Here is a 21,700-nt window from a genome sequence, read left to right on the forward strand (position 1 = left end):
AGTGGTACCTTGGTTTAAGAACAGCTTAGTTTATGAACAACTTGGATTAAGAATGCTGCAAACCTGGAAGTAGGTGTTTTGGTTTGTGAACTTTGCCTTGGAAGCAGAACATGTTTTGCTTCCTGTTGAGTGTGTTCCATTTGTAAATTGAGTCCTCCGCTGCTATGGGAAAGCATGCCTTGGTTTAAGAATGCTTTGGTTTAAGAGTGGACTTCCGGAACGTATTAAGTTCGTAAACCAAGGTACCACTGTATTCTTTTTGGCTTGGGGTAGAGGTGGAGTTCAGAACCCAGTCTCTTAGTGTGCAGAAACATAATAGAACTCCATATGGTTGTGTTGCTAGTGTAGAATGAATTTGACATTTACCGGTAACCTGTGTGTTCTTAAGAATCATTTCATTGCACTGGAAATATGCAGTTGCCACTTGTACAATACACATGTGATATTTTGAAAATTAGCACATTAATTGTGGGGTAAACTCATTTTACCAGCAACCCCACCCCAAGGTGGTTAATTTCAGCAGGGTATGGTAGGAAGAGATAAGTAGAGCATCACTTACCCCATCACTACAATCTGTCCTTATTTCCCTTTGAAGGACAGGGCATACTGGGTCTGCAGATACCCACTGGCATCACTGAAGAGGAAAACCCCATTCCTAAAGCCATTTTAAGACACCCTTTTTAAAGTTTAAAAGGTAAACACCTACAGCAAAATTGCTCAAAAGTCTTACTATGTTCAGTGGGGCTTATTCACAAGCACATAATTGCACTCCTAATGTTTTCATATGCCTGTTGTCTTTATCCATGGAGTTTTCTTGGCAGAGATACTGGAGTGGCTTGCCAGTTCCTGCTCCAGGTGGATCACGTTAGTCAAAACCACTATGACCTGTCCATCTTGGGTGGCCCTGCATGACATAGCTCATAGCTTCTCTGAGTTATTCAAGCCCCTTCGCCATGACAAGGCAGTGATCCATGAAGGATGGAGAGTGAGAGATTTTACTTTCTTGGGTTCCATGATCACTGCAGATGGTGACAGCAGTCACGAAATTAAAAGACACCTGCTTCTTGGGAGAAAAGCAATGACAAACCTAGACAACATCTTAAAAAGCAGAGACATCACCTTGCCGACAAAGGTCCATATAGTTAAAGCTATGGTTTTCCCAGTAGTGATGTATGGAAGTGAGAGCTGGACCATAAAGAAGGCTGATCGCTGAAGAATTGATGCTTTTGAATTATGGTGCTGGAGGAGACTCTTGAGAGTCCCATGGACTGCAAGAATATCAAACCTAGCCATTCTTAAGGAAATCAAGCCCTGAGTGCTCCCTGGAAGGACAGATCCTGAAGCTGAGGCTCCAATACTTTGGCCACCTCATGAGAAAAGAAGACTCCCTGGAAAAGACCCTGATGTTGGGAAAGATTGAGGGCACAAGAAGAAGGGGACAACAGAGGATGAGATGGTTGGACAGTGTTCTCGAAGCTACCAACATGAGTCTGACCAAACTGTGGGAGGCAGTGGAAGACAGGAGTGCCTGGCATGCTCTGGTCCATGGGGTCACAAAGAGTCGGACACGACTAAAAAAACTAAACAACAACAACGTTTTCATTCTTATAATTTTAAGTTTCATTTTTCTAAGGCAACATCCATTATGCCAAAAGGAGTCCTCAAGCAATCTTTGGAAACTAATTTAAAAATATTATAGCTATTTTTATTATTGTCACTACTGGTGGGCAGCGGGATGAGGAACAAAGCATCTATATTTTCTGCCTTGGGTGCAGAAATGTATTAGATTAGAACATAAGTATCGGTAGTTTCTGTGGTTCCCAGGTTGCTGTTTCATTTTTCAAGTGTCTTGTACTGGTGTGCACAGACATCTGAGTGCAAGACATATCCCAATTACTTTCTTATGCTTCCAGATTACATACTGGAGAATATTTTGTAAGGGCAGTTCCTTGGTAAGGAATAACATCAAGTTGTTCGCATCCTCTGTTTGTTCAGCTCCCAAGGTGGACATTAACGTCAGTAATTGTTGACCTGTTTACTAAAGTTCCATTATGTTTCGGATGTGAGTACAGGATGGTATAAATCACTTGATAATTCTGAACAATAAAAAGGCCTAATTCTAGGGAAGGAGAAGATAATCTCTAGTGTATTACTGCACTTGGCCCCAGTTTTTTACTGCTTAGGAAGATGACAATAAGCACAGATTTATAATTGCTTAGATCTAAAATAGATCCAGTCATTTTCCCATGTACCAAATAATGAATGAACCTGTAAAATTGATTAATTTTCAGAAGGAGATTTAGGTGTCTTAATTCAAGTAATGATTTGAAGAGTTTGTTTCTTGAAAAATTATTAGGGAATAGCAGCTAGCAGAATAACAGCCATTATGATGTTGGTTGGAGTAGTCAGTATGGTTCCCTCCAGATGTTTTTGGGCTACAGCACCCATCATCCCTATTGGTCTTTCTGGCTGTGGTTGATGTACCATATGTTGTAGTTCCAAGTTATCTGGAGGGCACCATGTTGGCTACTCGTACTAGAAAGTGGGACTCAGTATCACAAGTAGAAGGCAGGCTTTGCCCTACCTTGATCATGTCTCAAGTGCCAGAACCATTGATTTAAGTGGGAAAGGAAATCAAGGATGCATTCACTTGAAGGAAATCAAGGATGCATTCACTTGAAGTTGGAGTTCTTATTTTCCAGTCTCCTTACATTTTTTTTCTTAATAAATTTCTATACCACCCTTCATCCAAGGATCACTGCATTTTATTTACAATAGAAACACACAAAACATAGTAATGAACAAAAACAATTACATGCCCCTCCCATAATGCTTGTTTATGTTGTGTCCGATAGAAGTCATTGGGAAACAAGCCAGCCTCTTCTCTGCCATAGCCTAATTCTGGCTTCTGTTTCTTGGTTACCAGGTAACAGGACTGTGTTATACTATTAGCAATCAAAATTCTGCTGCAGGAAAAGGTGCTCATTAAATTGATGACCTAAAATAAAGCATGGATTTCTAATCTCTTAACTGGCTCAGTTGATTGTTGAAATCACTAAATCAGGAATGAGGAACCTGTGGTCCTCCTTGTGGGACTCTAAACCAAATCAGCCCTAACCAGTATGGCCAATGATCAGGGATGATGGAGTCCAACATCTGGAAGGCCACAGATTCCCCATCTCTAACCTGGCTGTGTCTGTCTGGGTGCTCAGCACAACACCACTCTATAGGTCAGAGAGGCAGGGAAGGGAGGTCGCTATCACCCATTAAAAAAAAATCCATTTCCATCACTATGAGACTGATACACGCTGTGTCTGGGTTCAAGTAATTGCTTGTGGTGTTTGTGGCCAGTGAGACAGAAAGGAGATGTTGTTAGTGTACTGTCTACCTTACTGTACTACAAACTCCTTCACCAAGCTGGCAGAATGTAATATTGAATGTGGTGATGGAGAACGCTTTCGTGATTGTATTGAGGGACTTCCAATATCCGTGCTGAGGCTGGGCCAAGACTTCATGACAACCATGAAACTGTCTCAGTACATCGTTGACCCGACATATGTATCTGAACATACCACCTAGTGTTTGCCACAGTGCAAACTAGTAATATCTTGCTGATTGTGGGGCTTGTTGTGCCTTCCCCACAGGCTCACTTGTTTGAAGACAGGCAGAGGGTACCCTTCTGGTAGTTGCACTGCCTTCAGTAGTTTGGAGGTGATTGTTGCTCAGGGGAGGGCAACCCTTGTGGCACCCCTTAAGCTGTGGAATCCCCCCCTCCTCACAGAAGTGTGCCTGGCACCTTCATTACAGAGTTTTCATTGAATGCTGAAGATGTGCCTCTTTACCCCTAGCCTTTGATACCTCATATATTTTAGGACCTACCCTTTTATTCTGTGATTTGTTTTAACTGATTTTTATTTTTAACAATTGCATTTTTAAAATTGTAGCCCACCCCAAAACCTCTATGGTGAAGGGAAATAATTAATAATTGGCAGCCAGTACAATATTCAAACCATCTTGCCCCCATGAGCAACCTGGCCGCCAAATTTTGTACCAGCTAAAGTTTCCGAATCTGAACCACCTTCTGAGGCAGCCCTTGCATATAATGTGTTGCAGTAATCTAACCTAGATGTTAACAGAGCATAAACAACAGTAATTAGGTTATCCTTGTCCAGACAGGGGTGCAGTGCCTCATTCTTACCTGGACTGAGCTTCAGTTTGGCTTTCATCCAGTCCATTACCAAGGAAAGACAGAGGTCCAGCACATCCATACCTGCAGATGTAAAGGAGAAATAGAGCTGTGTGTTGTCATCATATTGCTGACAATGTACTCCAAAACTCCAGATAACCCCACCCAACAGTTTCATGTAGGTGTTATAGTATAGGAGACCTCTAGTTTCCATAGTTATTTTGGGAGGTGGGAAGATCCTTTAAGTTCTCTGATTTTCATATGTTCTGTCAGGACTGGTTCATGTTCAGGGGAATGGTTGACTACTACATGGCATGTCCTGGTTCTGCTATACTAGCCTGTTGCTTTAGATGCACTACCCCATCACCAGTGTTGAATTAAGAGTCAGCTGGCAAACCAGTCAGCTTCTGTGTGTAGAACCGGAAAGGGCACCGTCTCCTTTCCACCTGTGCATTGTTTTTCTCTTAATTGTGGGTGAAGGAGAAATGTGTTGATTGCTTCATCTGATGAACTTTGGCCTCAAGCGCCTGCAATTCAGAGGCATTTCTTGCATTGCAATGTTGATCTGAGGAAATGGAAAAAGGAAAAATGGGAGAGAAGGCTACAGAATGTCAGCCCACCCAGAGGCCAAGTGTTTCTTCCTCTCTGAGATGAGGAATCTCTGGTATGTGAGGATGCAGAGGTGACTCTGTGTGTGGTTAGGAGCAGGGCGGGCTGTTCTTAATTTGATAGCTTTGGGGTGCTATGACAAATAGTTACTATAATTCAAGTTTCCCCAATGAAAGAGAATTTTTTTTATTGCAGTGATGTCTCCCACAGGGGAGAGAGACAACTGGAATCCTAGGATATGAATCCATCTGCCAGTGGGTAGGTCAAATCCAGATTAGAAATCAAGGTTTCTAGTGTGTGCTACATACATACATACATAATAGTAGAGGTGAATTCAGATTTAACAACAAAGTTACCCACCAGGCAAGTTCTCTTTGAGAACTTGTGTGATGGTTAAGAGTAGGGTTGTCATATTTCAAAAAGTGAAAATCCGGACACAAAGGTTTGGCAAAGTTGTTGAGCCGATTTCCAGAAATTACGCCAAGGACAACATTTTTGATGAACGAATTCCAGCTATGTCCGGGAAATTCCAGGTGTATGGCAGCCCTAGTTAAGAGAGAGAGGTATATGCCCCAGGGCTTTTTTTCCAGCCATAACTCAGTTCCAGCACCTCTCAGGTGGGCACCATTGCCATCATAAGAGAACAAGGGAGGTGTTCACGATGTGTCCTGGCACATCTTTTTCTAGAAAAATGGCACCGACTGCGCAGAAGCATTTTTCTGGGGGATTATCAGTGAGGGCTCCTATATCTAAATAAACCCCAAGCTGAATTGCCAATTTATGGATTTTAGTGCTGTGCTTCTATCTTTCTAATTATCCACAGGCCCATGATTATTCAAGTTTTCAAAAACCTACCAGTATTAATTTAAGGCAAGCAGGCCCTTCTTTGAAAAATCTGTATCCTAGTCAAATACTTAGATACTTGAGTATAAGCCTAGTTTTTCAGCACATTTTTTGTGCTGGAAAAGCTGCCCTCGGCTTATACTCGAGTGAGGCAGGCGGTGGGGGCGGCGAGAAAGAAGCCCTTTCTCTCCACTCGTGCCGCCGTCGCCCGCTCACCCCAGTCAACCATTCCTTAAGAAGCGTACAAGAACGGCGGTTCTTTACTCTCCCCAGGCAGCTTGTTCCATTCCTGAACTGCTCACATAAATGCAAACTTTAGACCCCAGAAGGCACAAAGCCTATCAGTTAAGGAAGTATTAAAACACCACAGGTGCTCACTTTCCCTGGCTCCTGCTTAAACAGGACAGGATCCCAGCCTTCTCTGTATAACACAAGAGAACATTGCGCTGTGGGTTAAACTACAGAGCCCTAGGGCTTGCCGATCAGAAGAATGGCGGTTCGAATCCCCACGACGGGGTGAGGTCCACAGCGGCAAAGGAGGAAGAGGAAGGAGCAGCCCAAAGGGCTGCTTTCGGGCTGCTTGTTCCTCGTCCTCTTCCTCGTCCTCCTCCTCCTCCACAGCGGCAAAGGTGAACCGGCTTATACTCCAGTCAATAAGCTTTCCCAGGTTTTTGTAGGAAAATTAGGTGCCTCGGCTTATATTTGGGTCGACTTATACTCAAGTATATACGTAATCCTCTTTGGGCCAGGGTCTCTACTCATGTGTTGCAAAATTGTGTGTGTGTGTGTGTGTGTGTGTGAGAGAGAGAGAGAGAGAGAGAGAGAGAGAGAGAGAGAGATTGCCTCAGATTTTTAGACTAATGTTTCAACAGTCATGACCCATAATAGTGTTCAGTGTTTTGGAACGCAGAAATAAAATCCTCAAACCATCAGTCCTAGTACGCGGGGGGGCCACCTAAATTATATAATTCAGTATTTGAACGACTGGTATTAGTAATTGTTTTATAAATTGGTATTGTTATAATGAGGCAATTATTGGATAGTAATTGAAAACGAAGAAAAAATATTATCAGTAGTGTTCAATGCCGCAGCTGTGAAAAGGGACTTCTGGGCTTACTTCAGAAGTCCTCATTGTGGTATATGTGTGTATAACAGAGGGCGAGATACTATTGCTACCAAGTTGTGAAAGCTTCTGCTTTCCTGTGCTTCCCAATGTCTTCAAACTTTTTAACCAAAAAAAAGATTGCAAGCAGGATGCTATGAAGAGAGTCTTTCACAATGTGACATCCACGGGCCTAGGCCCAGTTGTAGTTATAAGGAAACCGTGGGGAAAGTTTGAGGCCTAACCACCACCAACCTACAGGTGGCTCATCTCCTGTAAGAGAACTACTTGGTGTCATGTGAGCAGCACTCCTGCCTTCCCGTGGAGCTCCATCGGGGCCTTCTCTGCTTGGACCAGCTATCCGTAAGTGAAAAATGGGCCTTCATCCCCTTCTTAGCTGAACGGCAGACTGAGAATGTGGCAGACTCTCCTGCCCAAAAGATGATTTCTGGGAGGCTTTAATACATTGCCTTGGTGAACAAAGGGGTTTGCGTGCACTGTTGGAAGCAATGTTTCTTGGCCTCTGAGGTGGCTCGGGTGAGGTTATATTTTGTGTACGCAGGAATATCACTAATTGGTGGCATGGAATTAGAAAGGTTATTTATTAGGAGGGACACTTGGGTGGACAGAAACAGTGCAGTGATATTGCTACCTCCTTAGGAGACCGGACAAGAGGAACTATGAGCAAAGATAAATTTTGTTTGGGCAAGTAGTTAGGTGCAGGGCCAGAATTGGAAGCCTATGGCCTCTGGCAACGCTCACATCCCAGCAGGAACCAACTGGCAGTCCCCTGATTCTGCTGCTACTGTGTGGACTTCCATTTACTGCCAGAGATCTTGGTATTCCCGGGATTGGATGCCCTCCCTGCAACTGGTGGGGAGGGCGCTGGGCTTCCTTCCCCAGGAACCCCAAAATCTTCAGAAAACTGGAAAGTCCCACCGAAGTCATCAGATTATTATAAAAATTGTAACTGGGTCCGTCTCCAGAAGGGAGTCCATAACCCCGGAAAGAACGCTATAATTTAAGAGCCCCTTCCCGACAACGCAGCACAAAGACAAAGACAATACCGAGTCTCCCTGTGGCCCAGTCACCTTCTAAATCCGGACAGTCCGAGCATCAGTGTGTTTTTACATTAGTAGAATGTGCCCTTTTATTTAAAATGCATCCCTGGTTTATTTGTGGGGCCTGCCTGGTGTTTTTACATGAGCAGAATGTGTGCTTTTATTTAAAATGCATCTCTGGGTTATTTGTGAGACATAGGAATTCATTAATCCCCCCCAAAAAATATACCGGTAGTCTGGCCCCCCAGAAGGTCTGGGGGACAGTGGACCAGCCCCCTGCTGAAAAAGACTGCTGACCCCTGGCTTGGGGTTTTAGGTGAATAGGCAATCTTGTTCTCATTGGCAATGCTACTTACAAAAACAACTGCTGGCATTAGCTGTGTTGGCTTCAGGAAAATACTTTGTCCTTGGTTTTCAATAATAACTGGCTATATAGCTCAGATCACTTTTTCACACACATTCTTGGTCAGCCCTATGCTAGCCTTGTAAGATAGGCCAGTTTTATGCCTGTATTGCCAATGGAGAGCTGAATGGAAGAAATAGTGCCTTGTCTAGAGAGTTCTTAATGGAGGCAAACCAAATACTATCTGCTGTGCAATGCTACTTCTCTTTTATCTGGGAATGAATTGCTTCATAAGGTAGAGGAAGGAGCAGGCCCGTCTTAGAGGGATCAGCCGCCCTGGCGCAGCGATCCCTCGGCGCCCCCAGCCTGCTGCCTCTCCGCCCGCCTCCCTCCCGCGCTGGCCGCCCCTCGGGAGGGGGGGTGGGCGAGCGGGGATGAGAGGCGTGGCGTTGGAGCGGGCGCCCGCGCTCCGGCGGGCGGAGGATGAGGGGCGGGCGGGCGGGCGCTCGCGCACCGGCGGGAGGGTGGGCGGGCTGCAAGCCGGCCGCCCTCGCCTCCCAGAGCCCCAGCTGGAGGGCTGGAAGGTCGCGCAAAGCCCCGCGCCGCTTCAGCGCTCCAGCTGGGGCTCCGGGAGGCGAGGGCGGGCGGCTTACAGCCCGCCCGCCCGCCCGCCGGCGCGCGAGTGCCCGCCTGCCCGTGGGGGCGGGGGCGGGTTGGGGAGGGGGAGCCCGGGATGGCGGTGGGCTCGCGGGGGCGCCCCTGGGGTGCCCTGCGCCCTGGCGCGCCGCGCCACCGGCCTCTATGGATGAGACGGCTCTGGGAAGGAGATGTAAGATAACTTTAGTCTCTGCTTCTGCTGGTCGTCTTCTGCCCTGTCCCCTTCCTCATTTTCTGACCCCTAGCTTGCATAGACTTCCCCATACTGTCCACTGCCTTCATAATTAAATGTTGTGTATAAAAATAATTATGCACATAATTAAATGTTGTGCAAAAAAATTTCGAAAGAAACTCTGGCAACTTGTTCTTGACTCCTGAACTGGAGTTTAAATAAGCAGCCTCACACCCTCTGGCTTGAAACTTATTACATCTCAGAGATCCCTACTGATTTATGGTTTTAATTTGACATAACTCATTTAGCCTGCAATCCTATGCACACTTACCTGATCGTACAGTCTCTCCTTTTAAAGTCAATGGGCCTTTCTTGAAAGTTGCCTATACACATGCATAGAGCTGCTGCCTTTAGTTACTTTGGAAGCAACATTTATTTCACTGGAACATTTTGGTCTGCATTTCCTTTGATGCCCAGGGTTGTCGTTCTGAAAATCATTCTGAATTTAATGGCCCAGGTGTATTCCTACTAGGATAGCTGTGAATGCACTTTGCCAAAGGTCTTCATGTTTCACAAGCATTAAGAAACAGAACAAGGTTTTCTGGCCTTTTTTGATAACCTCTGTCTGGGTCTCTTTATTAAACCTACTTCAAGCTGTTGCCTTTTTATTATTAAAGCAAATTCTTGTGTCTTTTTTTTAAACCCTTTGTAGAAGGATACATTAAATGCTTTCCACTTGATAAGTTTTACTAGTTGCAAATTTAGAGGATTGTTTTTCTTTTCTTCAGGCATAGATAATTGTGTCTAGGCATGAAGGAATTTCCTTCATCTTAAAAACTGCTGTAGAACTTGTATGCCTGAAGGGCAAAACTCCAGCTTAGTATTATCCACACTGACTGGCAACCGCTCTGCAAGGTTTCAGACAGGAGTCTCTCCCAGCATAAGCTTTACCTGTCTTTTCCTATGCTGAGTATCTTCTTAATCACCATAGTTCTTGGGCCTCTCTCAAGTTAATACATGAATGTAGTGAACCCTTCTCTGCCTGCAGATGTAGCAGAAAGAGTATTGTTATATATTTTTGGGGGTGATCCCCCTATACCCTAGAAATTAGTAAATGGTAGGATTTTTGTTAATTGAGATTTTGAAGAAAATACAAGCTGTGCCAGACAAGGAATTCCTCCTGTCTTATGCAAGCCAGCCTGAGTGGTCTAGTGAAGAGCAAATCTGTTAACATGACAAAAGGTGTAGATAGGCCATCTGAAAGGAATCATTTTGCCTGGGGAGACAGATATTGCCAAGGTGATGGGGTGTCTGTTTGAGGTGATGGGATTCGCCAAAGGAACAAAGGGGGGGTGAGGGGAGTGCCTGGAACCCCCCCCCCCATCTTCCTATCACTGGGCAGAGGTGGCGGGGGGGGGGTACCCCACTTTTGTAACAGTATTAAGGAGGAAGGTGTATGTATTCCTAGCGGATGGATTTGGAGACAATCTGGTTGCCAGGGAAAGCTGGATGTTTAGGCCTTGTTGCAGTGGTAAAACCCCTTGTCTCAGTACTGTATACCACTGAAGGCAGAGGGCTCACAGGATTACTGTATGGAGGATCATTCAGTCGTACAATTCTCACACTTGAAGTCTTACCGCTCAGTGAGAACTAGGTCGTAGTCCCAAGGGCTGTTGTTATTGCACTGTTGGAGGTTTGCCACAACCTCTTCTAAAGATCGCTCCTTGTTTATCTTCCGGCAACTCCTGCTGATAGTGCTTAACTCCTAACTAGAAAATATCAGATGGAACCCATTGACAGCATGCCGTTTTGATCCTGGGGAGAATGCAACCTAGGCTGCCTGCCTGGGTAGAGTTGGTGGACTTTGGCTCTTTCTGCTTCATTTTCTTGGCAACAAGTCATGGAGAGACAAATAAAAGAGGGAAATTATCCGTTCTGCTTACGTCTCTTTGATTCTTGCACATATAAATTTCTAATTGCATGATGTTTCCAAGCAAGGAAGATCGGAGGAAAGGGTCAAAGTGGGCAAGCTAGCTTGCTTGCTCTTTAAGCTATCATGGTTTGTATGAAATGGTGACTGAAATGAAATCAGAGCCATTTGGAATGATTTCTTTGAAATCTTAGAAAGGTGGACTTGACCACAAAGGGCAGGAAACACGTGTACGGTAAAGAGCCAAGTGGCAGTAGCTTAGCTTCACTTGTAAACATGTGGAAGCTGCTTTCTACCAAGTTAGACCATGGGTCCATCTAGCTTTTTCTGGTCTTTGCTGGCTAGCTGGCTCCAGCATTTTGGAGAGTACTGGTAGTCTTTCCGGTTCTACCTGGAGATGTCAGGGATTGAACTGGGAACCTTCTGCATGCAAAGCATGGGCTCAACCACTGATCTATGGCCCCTCCCTTCCATTAGTGTACCATAAGAGGAGTCAGAGCATATTTCCTAAGTAGTTTAAGGTGCATTCCTGGATGCATCCATCACTCCTTGCCTCTTTCTATAGACAGGGACTGCACAGAGTTTCCTTCACCACCCTTTCTGCCATTTTATGGGCAGTGGGTGACCTCATCTAAAGGCGGGCATAAGCTGTGATGGGGAGCCAGTGGCCCTTTAGAGGTTGCTGGGCTGTAATTCCAAATATCTCCTACCACTGGCACTGGCCATATTGACTGGGGCAGATGGGAGTTGCAGTGCAAACACAGCCGATGGGCACACGTTCCTCATCCCCAGTATTAAAGACTAGTAGGAATTCCCCAGTGCAGCCCATGTGACACCTGGAGGGTATGAGGGAATTCTAGAAGCATCACTAGAAATCATGGCCCTGTCCCTGACTGGACAAAGAATGTTGAGAGGCAACAGTATATGAAATGCACTGAATATCCAAGCAATATTCCTGCCCATGTTTCTGGGATCAAATTAAGACAATGTATACATTTACACTTAATTAGAGTATTAGGATGGAAATTCAATTCTGATCAAAGAAAAACGAAAGAACTAAAACCCTGTTCCACAGGTATCAAAAGTTTGGGAAATGCCCCAGGGATGCCAGTGTATAAATATTTCAACATGAGTCAGCAGTAATGTGAAACTGTTGCAAAACACACCAAAACCAAAATCCAATTTAAGCAGCGTTAAGAGAAGAACTATCCACAAGATATTAATTCAGACCCTTTGCTGCAGTATTTTGCCTGTCTCAGTCATCAGATTAACACTGATGTGAAGAGTCCAAGCAGGTCAAGAAGATAAACAATAGGATTTGTATTATGCTTTTTATATTTCTTCCCTTCCTTTAGAAAACTTAGAGGCTTTCAAGTACTCACCAGGCTGGAAGGAGAAGACCTATCACCCCCACAAGTGATATAGGACTTAGTAGAAGCTCTGGCATACCTCTTATTTGCCAGATTGTCTGCTGTTCCCAAAGCCCTTTGAGCCATGAACCAGAGCAAGTAGGAAGGTGCCTCTACATTAGGCAGATTATGTGGCACTCCCAACAGATGGATGGCAACAACAATAATTCAGAATTTCATATGGGCTACACATAAAATGAAGAGATATGCTGATTAAACAAAGAAATCTCTATGAATAAAATGTTTCAGTGACATTTAAAATAAAAATATGTTGCTAGAATAACCAGTAGATGTCTAGCCAAGCTTATTCATACAACACAATTTCATTCCTAAGCACACGTACTGGGAAGTAAACTATTGAATTTACTGCATAGGATTACATGCATAGGAGTGTCCTGTTACCCCATAACAAAAGACTAATATTGTCAAGAGAAGTTTATAAATGATTGTTAATTTTAAAAATCCATGAACTGGCCGTGGGGACCCAGTTTCTAGATATAGATAGGATGGTCACTCCACTGGTAGGTTAAGAATCAACTGACCACTTCCTGGATCAATTTTTCAAGGACTAAAACTACAGTGGTTCAGAAACTTCCACTGGTGCAGAATTCAACAGCCAGGTTGCTCATGGAGGCAAGATGGTTTGAGCATACAGGTGGTGACCATTCAGCATGTTTTTCATTGACACACAACCACTGATGCACAGGTCATTTTGGATGCGGAAGAGGGCTTATGTGCACTCCGCTGACGTGTGTGAATGTCCAAAATGCAACCCCTGCGCAAATGGAGAGTTGCCTGCATTACTGTATACTGATCCTGGCCTGATTGCACTGGTTGCCAATTAGTTTCTGGGCCCAATTCAAAGTGAACTGACCTGGGCCCCACACTCATAATCTGAGGCCCTTCTTAAGGTTTGGAGGGTGGCAACACGAGAACGGGTCTTTTCTGCAGTGGCTCGCTGTTCGTGGAATGCTCTCCCCAGGCAGATTCACCTGTCGCCTTCGTTCCATATCTTCAGGCACCAGGCAAAAGCATTTCTAACATTCTGTGTTTTTAAAAAAGTGTTTGTGGGGGCGGGGAAGGTTATTGGTTTGTTTCTATTCTTGTTTTTATTATGTATTTTGTTTTCTCATTTTGTATTTTTCATCTTTGGATGAAGTGTGGTATACACATTTAATAAATAATAATAACAATGATAACTCAAAATCCAATATTATGAATATCAGTCAGAGTCTGGGAGCGTCCCAGGTGTACTGAACTAGTTTTGTGGGTTTTGTTCTATCTTCAGCTGCATCCTGCAAACATTACCAAAAATAGAAAGTAAGGCCTTTTTTACCTTCCAATTACTGGTGAACATCCTTAAACTAGCCTTGATGTCCTTCACATTAATTGTCTTTTCTGCATTGCAGCTGGCCTGCAATTTTTGCAAATAGTACTTCTTGCAAATAGCGGTTTCTGCAAGTGTGGTGACATCTGAAACGGGCTCTTCTTTTGCATGAGCTGTTCTTGTCCTTTCAAAGACAGAATTTTCTATCTGACACCTAGAAGAACAGTATCAACCTTACTGCAGTTCAGTCCCCAGCAGCAAAAACAGTACCCTAGATTTTAAACTTTTATCCCATTTTAAAACTGAAAAAGAAGCAGCTCACAAAATGGGAGACAGATGGGATAACTGTGCCCTTAAGGAACCAGGTGCACAGATTGGAAATTGTTTTGGACTCAGAGTTGTCCATGGAGGCACAGGTCAATTCTGTGTCCAGGGCAGCTGTTTACCAGCTCTACCTGGTATGCTGGCTGAGCCCCTACCTGCCTGTGCATTGTAGGGTACTGGGAGAAACTCTGGTTATCTCCCACTTGGACTACTGCAATGCACTCTATGTGGGGCTACCTTTGAAGGTGACTCAGAAACTACCGGTACAACTAGTCCAGAATGTGGCTGCCAGATTAGTGACTGGGAGCGGCCGCCAGGACCACATAACACCGGTCCTAAAATATCTACATCTGCTCCCAGTACGTTTCCAAGCACAATTCAAAGTGTTGGTCCTGACCTTTAAAGCCCTTTAAATGGCTTTGGCCTTGTATCCCTGAAGGAGTGTCTCCACCCCCATCATTCAGCCCAGACACTGAGATCCAGCTCTGAGTGCCTTCTGGCAGTTCCCGCATTGCGAGAAGTGAAGTTGCAGGGAACCAGGCAGAGGGCCTTCTTGGTAGTGGCACTCACCCTGTGGAATGCCCTCCTGTCAGATGTCAAGGAAACAAACAACTGAACTTTAGAAGACACCCGAAGGCAGCCCTATATAGGGAAGTTTTTAATCTTTGATGTTTTAGTGCGCTTAATGTTTTAATTAAGCAACCCAGTCAGATGGGTGGCATATAAATAAATTATTATTATTACTAGTAAAAAAAAAAAAAATCAAAGCTGAAAAACTAAATAGGGGGGGGGGCAATAGACCATTTGAAGATTGCTGAGTGTCTTGGCAGACTACTTAATGAGTTTTCCGCCTGATGTAGAAATGGTAATTTGTTGTGCTAGATACTGTATGGTTTTTTATTGTATTTTTTATTTATTTATGATATGTTGCACTGTATTGCAATTTGAACTAAATAAATTCAAATTGTAATACAATAAAACACCAACAATATTAAGAAATCAAAAGAAACCAAATACAATTAAAAGAATATTTAATGCGATGGAGGTGCCGTCTCCAACCACAAATCCACAGACACTGGATACTGCCTAAATGAAGTTCTTGGGCTACTGATGGTCCCTGGAGTACAGTTTGGGAACTCCAGGAATAGAGTGTTGGGGCCTGTTGGCAAACTATGCCACCACAACCAAGGAGGCCCTGTTCTAAGTAGGCATGTATTCTCCACACTTCATTTGGCCAGTGTACTCAGATGTTGGACAGAGTACAAAAGGATGTACATATGGGGGAATGCAGACCTTAAAACTACTTGGATCTCAAGTTAAAAAAAAAAAGATCTCAAGTTTTTTTAAAGTGTTGCAAAGTTCAGAACCAGCACTTGGAGCTGAACCTAGAAACAGGAAGCCAGTGCAGATTGTGAAAAGTTTAAGAAACAGCACCTATCACAAATGAATAACCAGGTGGGTAGCATTTTATATCAGTTTACATTTTCCATTGCTTTTCAGGGCCATTGCTGTGTTAAGTCATGTCCCAGGAGTCAAATCTTGATATTATTAAACCATGAATAATCACATCCAGGTCAAAATGACAGCATAGCAATCCCTAGATATCACCAAAAGTATTTTAGATAATTTGTTTTGGTATCTGCCCCCAACAGCAAAAAGCTTTAGTTGAGATATAGACTGCCTTTCATTACAAGACCTTTTAAGCAGTGCGCTTCTTAAAAAAAGAAAACATACACAATTGAAAACATTTCACTGAACTGCAAGACATGAAGCTCCTACCCCTGCTGTTCTTTCTCCCCCTGCCCAGAAATACTTGATTCACTCACACACATGAATATCGTTATAATTGTTGGGGCACAGGCTGATGCCCCTCAGCTTGATAAAACAGAAACAGCAGCTAATAGTGAGGCACACACTTAGCCAGATAAACTGCATCAGAATAAGACAAAAGGGCAGGAAAACATTATCAACACAGATTGACAGCAACTAGATAAAAATACCTATCTAAGGGCAAAGACAAATGAGTTCAGGATTGATTTTCCTTCCAGTTGCTCATAATGCCAAACAGCAGTAAAACAAAATGAGTAGGTGACATCCTATTCTCATACCTTTCCCACTCCTGCTCCTCTTGTCAGTAGGGCTGAGCACAAAGAACTAGGCTCCTCGTGAGCCTTGCCTTCACTACTATATACCTGGCTAGCTTCCCCCAACTTGTGCTGCAGCCAAATAGTCTCAGGGGACTTAAAAAAAAGTGTGTGTAGATCAGCTACAGGAGTTGTGGTGGTTTAATGGGGGATTTTGATCAGCTGAGTCCCTTGGGGGATAGAAAGTGAACAGGAATGAAGAAGGGAGTGTGGATGAAGACAAGTCCCTCTGGAAAGCAAAACTTTGGTTCACTGTAAGCCTGCTTCATTTTTAATGCTTGCACTCTAGCTTTTGAAACTGTAGGCCGATTTTTCAGATTGAACTGAGGTCTGCACCTACACTTTGAGCTAATAAGCTGCATTTCAAACCTAAGCCGAGCCTACGCTGAGCTTGCAACTAAAAGATAAGCCTGTTATTTGTTTATGAATGGACTTTCCTGCCAGCTAAGGTGTGCATTGTGGTCTTTGTTAATGCAGAACTTTATATAAGCTTTGCCCTATTTTGGAAACCGAGCTAAGCCCAGGTTTCTGGGTTGTGGTTTACTGATAGAGGACGGCTGCAAGAACTGTAAGTTTCTACAGAATTAAAATCTCCCCAAGGATTAATTTCATGAGCTGTACATTTCCGCAGGATTGTTGGGACTCTGTTCATGCCATGTAGTGCCCTTTGCTGAACCTTTGTTGCTTAAATCTGTGAGGAGGAAAAACGCCTAACCCTGGTTATGCTTCCCATCCTGCAACATTTTAACTGTGGTGCAGTTAAGTAATTTTAGACTCTGGACTTAATAGTCTTATGGAGGGCTCCATCCCTTCACTTTCTTAATGTGGTAAGCCAGCTCTTGTGTGTTAGGGGGACCTCTAGCTCATTCTGCTGAGTGGGGGGGGGGGCTTGGCTTCTGCCCCTGATGGCACTCCTGCCTTTTACCCAACCAATGATTAAACAATCTCTGTGGGCTAGGAAATATTTAACCCAACTTCTCTCTTTCTCTCCCTTTGTCTTCCCTCCCTCCCATCCCAGGATGAAGATGAGACGCCACAAACTGTTTTTGACTCTGTGCATGGCTGGTCTTTGCCTCATCTCTTTCCTTCACTTCCTGAAGGCCCTCTCCTATGTCACATTCCCCAGGGAGCTGGCGTCGCTTAGCCCCAACCTGGTCTCCAACTTCTTCTGGAACAATGCACCCGTCACATCTCAGGTCAGCCCTGAGCCTGGGGGCCCGGAGCTCCTCCGTACGCCACTGTACTCCCACTCACCTCTGCTCCAGCCCCTCTCCCCAAGCAGAGCTGGCGAAGAGCTGCATAGAGCCGAGTTTGTGCTGCCTGAAGACACGGCGGAATACTTTGTGCATACCAAAGCTGGCGGTGTCTGCTTCAAACCAGGCACCAAGGTGTTGGAAAAGCCACTAGCGGGCCGGCCAGAGGAGAAAATAGAAGGAGCTGCTTCTGGGCGGACAGGCCGGAAACCTCTGAGCACCAATGGGACAAAGCGGCGCAAGTGGGTGGAGTGTGTGTGCCTGCCTGGCTGGCATGGGCCTAGCTGTGGGGTGCCCACTGTGGTCCAGTACTCAAACCTCCCCACTAAAGACCGGCTGACCCCACGGGAGGTTCCTCGGAGAGTCATTAATGCCATCAACGTCAACCATGAATTTGACCTCTTGGACGTGCGTTTCCATGAGCTGGGCGATGTGGTAGATGCCTTTGTGGTTTGTGAGTCCAACTTCACTGCATATGGTGAGCCACGGCCCCTCAAGTTCCGCGAGATGCTGCTCAATGGCTCCTTTGACTATATCCGCCACAAGGTGCTCTATGTCTTCCTGGATCACTTCCCCCCAGGCGGGCGCCAGGATGGTTGGATTGCCGATGACTACTTACGCACTTTCCTGACTCGGGATGGCATCTCCCGCTTCCGCAATCTGCGGCCTGATGACGTTTTCATAATTGACGACGCCGACGAGATCCCGGCCCGCGATGGCGTGCTCTTCCTCAAACTCTACGATGGCTGGACGGAGCCCTTTGCTTTCCACATGCGCAAATCCCTCTACGGATTCTTCTGGAAGCAGCCCGGCACCCTGGAGGTGGTTTCTGGTTGCACGGTGGGGATGCTCCAAACTGTTTACGCCACAGATGGGATTCGCCTGCGCCGGAGGGAGTACTACACCATGCCAGGCTTTCGGCAGTATGAAAACAGCACAGGTCACATCCTGGTGCAGTGGTCGCTGGGGAGCCCGCTCCATTTTGCTGGCTGGCACTGCTCTTGGTGCTTTACACCAGAAGGAATCTACTTCAAATTGGTGTCAGCCCAGAATGGGGATTTCCCCCGCTGGGGTGACTACGAGGACAAGCGGGACCTTAACTATATCCGGGAGCTAATTCGGACTGGCGGGTGGTTTGATGGCACCACTCAAGAGTACCCTGCTGCGGACCCCAAAGAACAAATGTATGCCCCCAAATATCTGTTGAAGAACTACCAGCGGTTTAGTTACTTATTGGAGAACCCTTACCAGAAAGCAGAGGGGGCTGGGTGAGGGGAGTAGGGCTTGCATGGGACTTTATGGAAAAAGGGGGAAGTGGGGTACGTCTTTTGTTTTTCTTCCCCCCCTCCCCACCCACTCCTCTTGGAGAAGTGTGTGTTCTCTCCAGCCTCTGTTTGCCCCATCCCAGAAAATATACTTGGGTGTGTCTGGGTGTGGGGGAGATTCCAAACCATGTAAACAAGGACCAGAGGATGTAGGAACTGGCCCTGAGAACCAGCAGGAGGTACAGCTCCTTCACCTCTCTTGTGGGATGGAAGAAAACTCTTAAGACAGGTAGTGCCTCTCTGTGTGACATGGAGATGAGAAGGAGCACACAGCTGGATGTGGGAGGGTGCAGAAGCCTCGAGTCTTTGTAGTTTAGGTGGGCGTGATGTCAAACTCCATTGCTAAAAGCCAATGTTCATCTGAGTAATTTGAAACCAATGGATGTCCAATTCAGTTCCGCTCTCCTAGCATATTGCCACTTGTTCAGCCCATAGAGGTTATGGTCAGAGGTCAGGGTAGATAAGTGGACTCTTCTTGTCTTGGTTGTTTTCAAGAGCGTGTGGTGATGTTTGGCCAAAGAGCACCGTGTCCCTGGATACAATGCTCTTTATTTAGAGCCAGAACGGGTGGGTGGCAGCTTCACTAGGAAATGTGTGTATAAGTGTGAAAGATTTTTGTAGGTGACTCCAGGAGTCATGTCTGTCTAGGATATGTATATTTTGCCACCTGTGTTTGTTACATTTGAGTGTGGGTGTGCACACAAACTGGGAGCACAGTAGCACCAAAGAACTCTGCTTTCCACCTGATGATGATGAACATTCAGGGAAAAACTCTGCAAAGTGGCAGGCTATGGAGGTTGAAAAGCTGTCTGGTTTTGCTCATTAAATGGATAGTTTTGGTAGTCATTCTCTAATGCGGAAGGAACATGACAGTAGGGCTATAGCCCACAGACTTGCAAAGGGAATGCCCACTGAGGTCCTATTTTCCCTCTTCCACGACAACAAAATGTGCTGTTTACATTTTCAATTAAAACAGTGTGCATGTCATACTTAGAGTTGCTTTTAAGGAAAGGGGATATTAGGATGCTAAAGCTACAGCGCCCATCCTACTACTTCTGGAACAGGAGAGGTATAAAGGTACTTGGCTCTATGATGCCACCATTTTGAGGACAGTGCTATATACTTTTGAGGACAGTGCTATATACTTGCACGCCTATAATGTGGTTTGCATAGGCAAGTAGAGGGGACAGGGTGTGTGGCGGATGAGGCTGATGCAAGAGCCCAACAGTTAGATCTGGGTGCCAAGCGTTTAAGTATTCCATTTACGGTGTGCATCCTTTCTCCTTTGGTGAAGAGGCTCCAGTATGTCTCTTTTAAGTTACTATATGGAGTCAGGGTGAAATGTATTTTAAACCCCATGTTATGTTTGCTGCTAAGGAAATATATTAAACAGTGAGCTACTATGCTAACTGCAAAAAATGGGTGATGTGTGTGCAGCAATAGGAGGTGCACACAGGTTCCTTGCCATTGGAAGTGTGTTACTCTGATGTGTGGTATGTGTGTTTCTCTCTCTCTCTCTCATTCCCTTTGTCTTTCCTGCCCTTCAAATGCATTATTCCTGATCCCTATAAAATACACAGAAAGTGCTGTGTCTTGCTTTATAGTTTTCCTTTGGCATCACTCCTAATGCTTTGTCTCCATGATGTGCTCAGCCAGTTCATGCTCTACCATTTTCATGTGATGAAATCACTTTGCATTGACTCTTCTTTTTTGGTGCAGCTGCTGGTCTTGTGAATGCTTGGATACCTCAAGATGATGACACCTCTTCTAGTGGCAAACTTTCTGGCCTGTGGGTTTGAGCCAAGGGGTGTTGGGAGAAGTGCTTCAGCCAGTTGCAGGATGGCTCCTTGTACCAACCAAAGTCATATTGCATTTAGCTGTGCCATGTAAAAATGGTTGTATGAATTGACCTTTATGCCTTTAAAATGAAGGAAATTCCGGCCTAAAGCTGAGCTCACTTGAAACCCCTTTTCTTTTTGTTGGATGGGTGAATGGATTGGCTGGTGCTGCCAACCTAACTCTGTGCACCACTCTAAGGCAATGCTAAATTTTGTACATGATTCCTTTCTCTGTTGAAGCATTAGACCACCCTTCTCCAACCTGGTGCCCTTCAAGTATTGTTGGATTCAAACTCCCATCATCCCTGACCATTGGCCATGCTGGCTGGGGCTGATAGGAATTATAGTCCAAAACATCTTGAGGCCACAATGTTGGGGAAGACTGCACTAAAATGACCCATGGAATGGGCTGATTGCTTTTTCTCTTAGAAGATCTTCATTGCGTTAAAGGAGAGGGCTCCTGAACCATACTGGATACAGCGGGCACAGTGGGGTGTAGAGTTGATGGAGCAGATCTCAAGCAGCTATTCCAAAATGAATGTGCAGCAATAGCAAAGGAGCTGCTGGTGACTAATGGAGGTTAGTTAAGCACCATTGGTTCCCAGTACTGCCATACAAAGGCCCACTACACAGAGGGAATAGTTTTCTTTCAGTCTTGGGAGGAAATGGGAATCTAGGTTTTGACCTTCAGCTCATATGACCCAGCCTGCCTAACACAATCGTTGCAGTATGTTCCTTCACTACTGATGTGTGTTGAGAGGCAAGAGAGAGGGAGGGGGGAGAGATGGGCTCCAACCCTTGGGACATGGAGAATGTGCGTTTTGGCTATGCTGCAGTGCTTGGTTGTGAGCCTGCAGCGTATTGGGGCGAAATTCAAGAAAAATAGCCCATCAAGAAATGAGGACCAAGAGGGTGACTTCACCATATCTTCAACACTGTGCTGCTTTCCTGCAAACCGAGCTCCTTCCTCCAATCCGGCCCGCTGTTCATTTCAGTCCTTGCACTTGCTCTACAGGGCATGCTTTGTGCACATCTAGGACTTTCACAATTACTGCTCATGAATTCGTAATACTCCCATCACTGCTGTCTCTAGGCTCCATCTGTCACTGAAAAGCGCAACACACACAGACAGCGAGGTTGTTCCTAGCCCTGTTATACTTTCCGCAACTCTTCCCCT

At 45.1% G+C, this 21,700-nt stretch overlaps 1 protein-coding gene and 1 long non-coding RNA gene across 2 annotated transcripts in view; one reads left to right on the top strand and one right to left on the bottom strand.

Moving 5' to 3' along the window:
- Positions 1–20,721, top strand: part of MGAT3 (beta-1,4-mannosyl-glycoprotein 4-beta-N-acetylglucosaminyltransferase) — a 44,132-nt gene extending 23,411 nt beyond the window's left edge. The window contains exon 2 of the mRNA XM_033161389.1: positions 17,126–20,721. Within this exon, the coding sequence (XP_033017280.1) occupies positions 17,127–18,632 (1,506 nt within the window). The 5' untranslated portion in view covers position 17,126 and the 3' untranslated portion in view covers positions 18,633–20,721. The remainder of the gene's footprint in view (positions 1–17,125) is intronic.
- Positions 2,748–4,267, bottom strand: LOC117053565. Its single transcript, XR_004427418.1, has 2 exons — positions 4,199–4,267; positions 2,748–2,998 (listed from the first exon to the last, which is right to left on the bottom strand). It is a non-coding gene; the product is annotated as an uncharacterized LOC117053565 (long non-coding RNA).
- Positions 20,722–21,700: the final 979 nt, after the last annotated feature.

This window comes from Lacerta agilis, chromosome 10 (assembly GCF_009819535.1).
Source record: "Lacerta agilis isolate rLacAgi1 chromosome 10, rLacAgi1.pri, whole genome shotgun sequence".
Lineage (NCBI taxonomy): Eukaryota > Metazoa > Chordata > Lepidosauria > Squamata > Lacertidae > Lacerta > Lacerta agilis.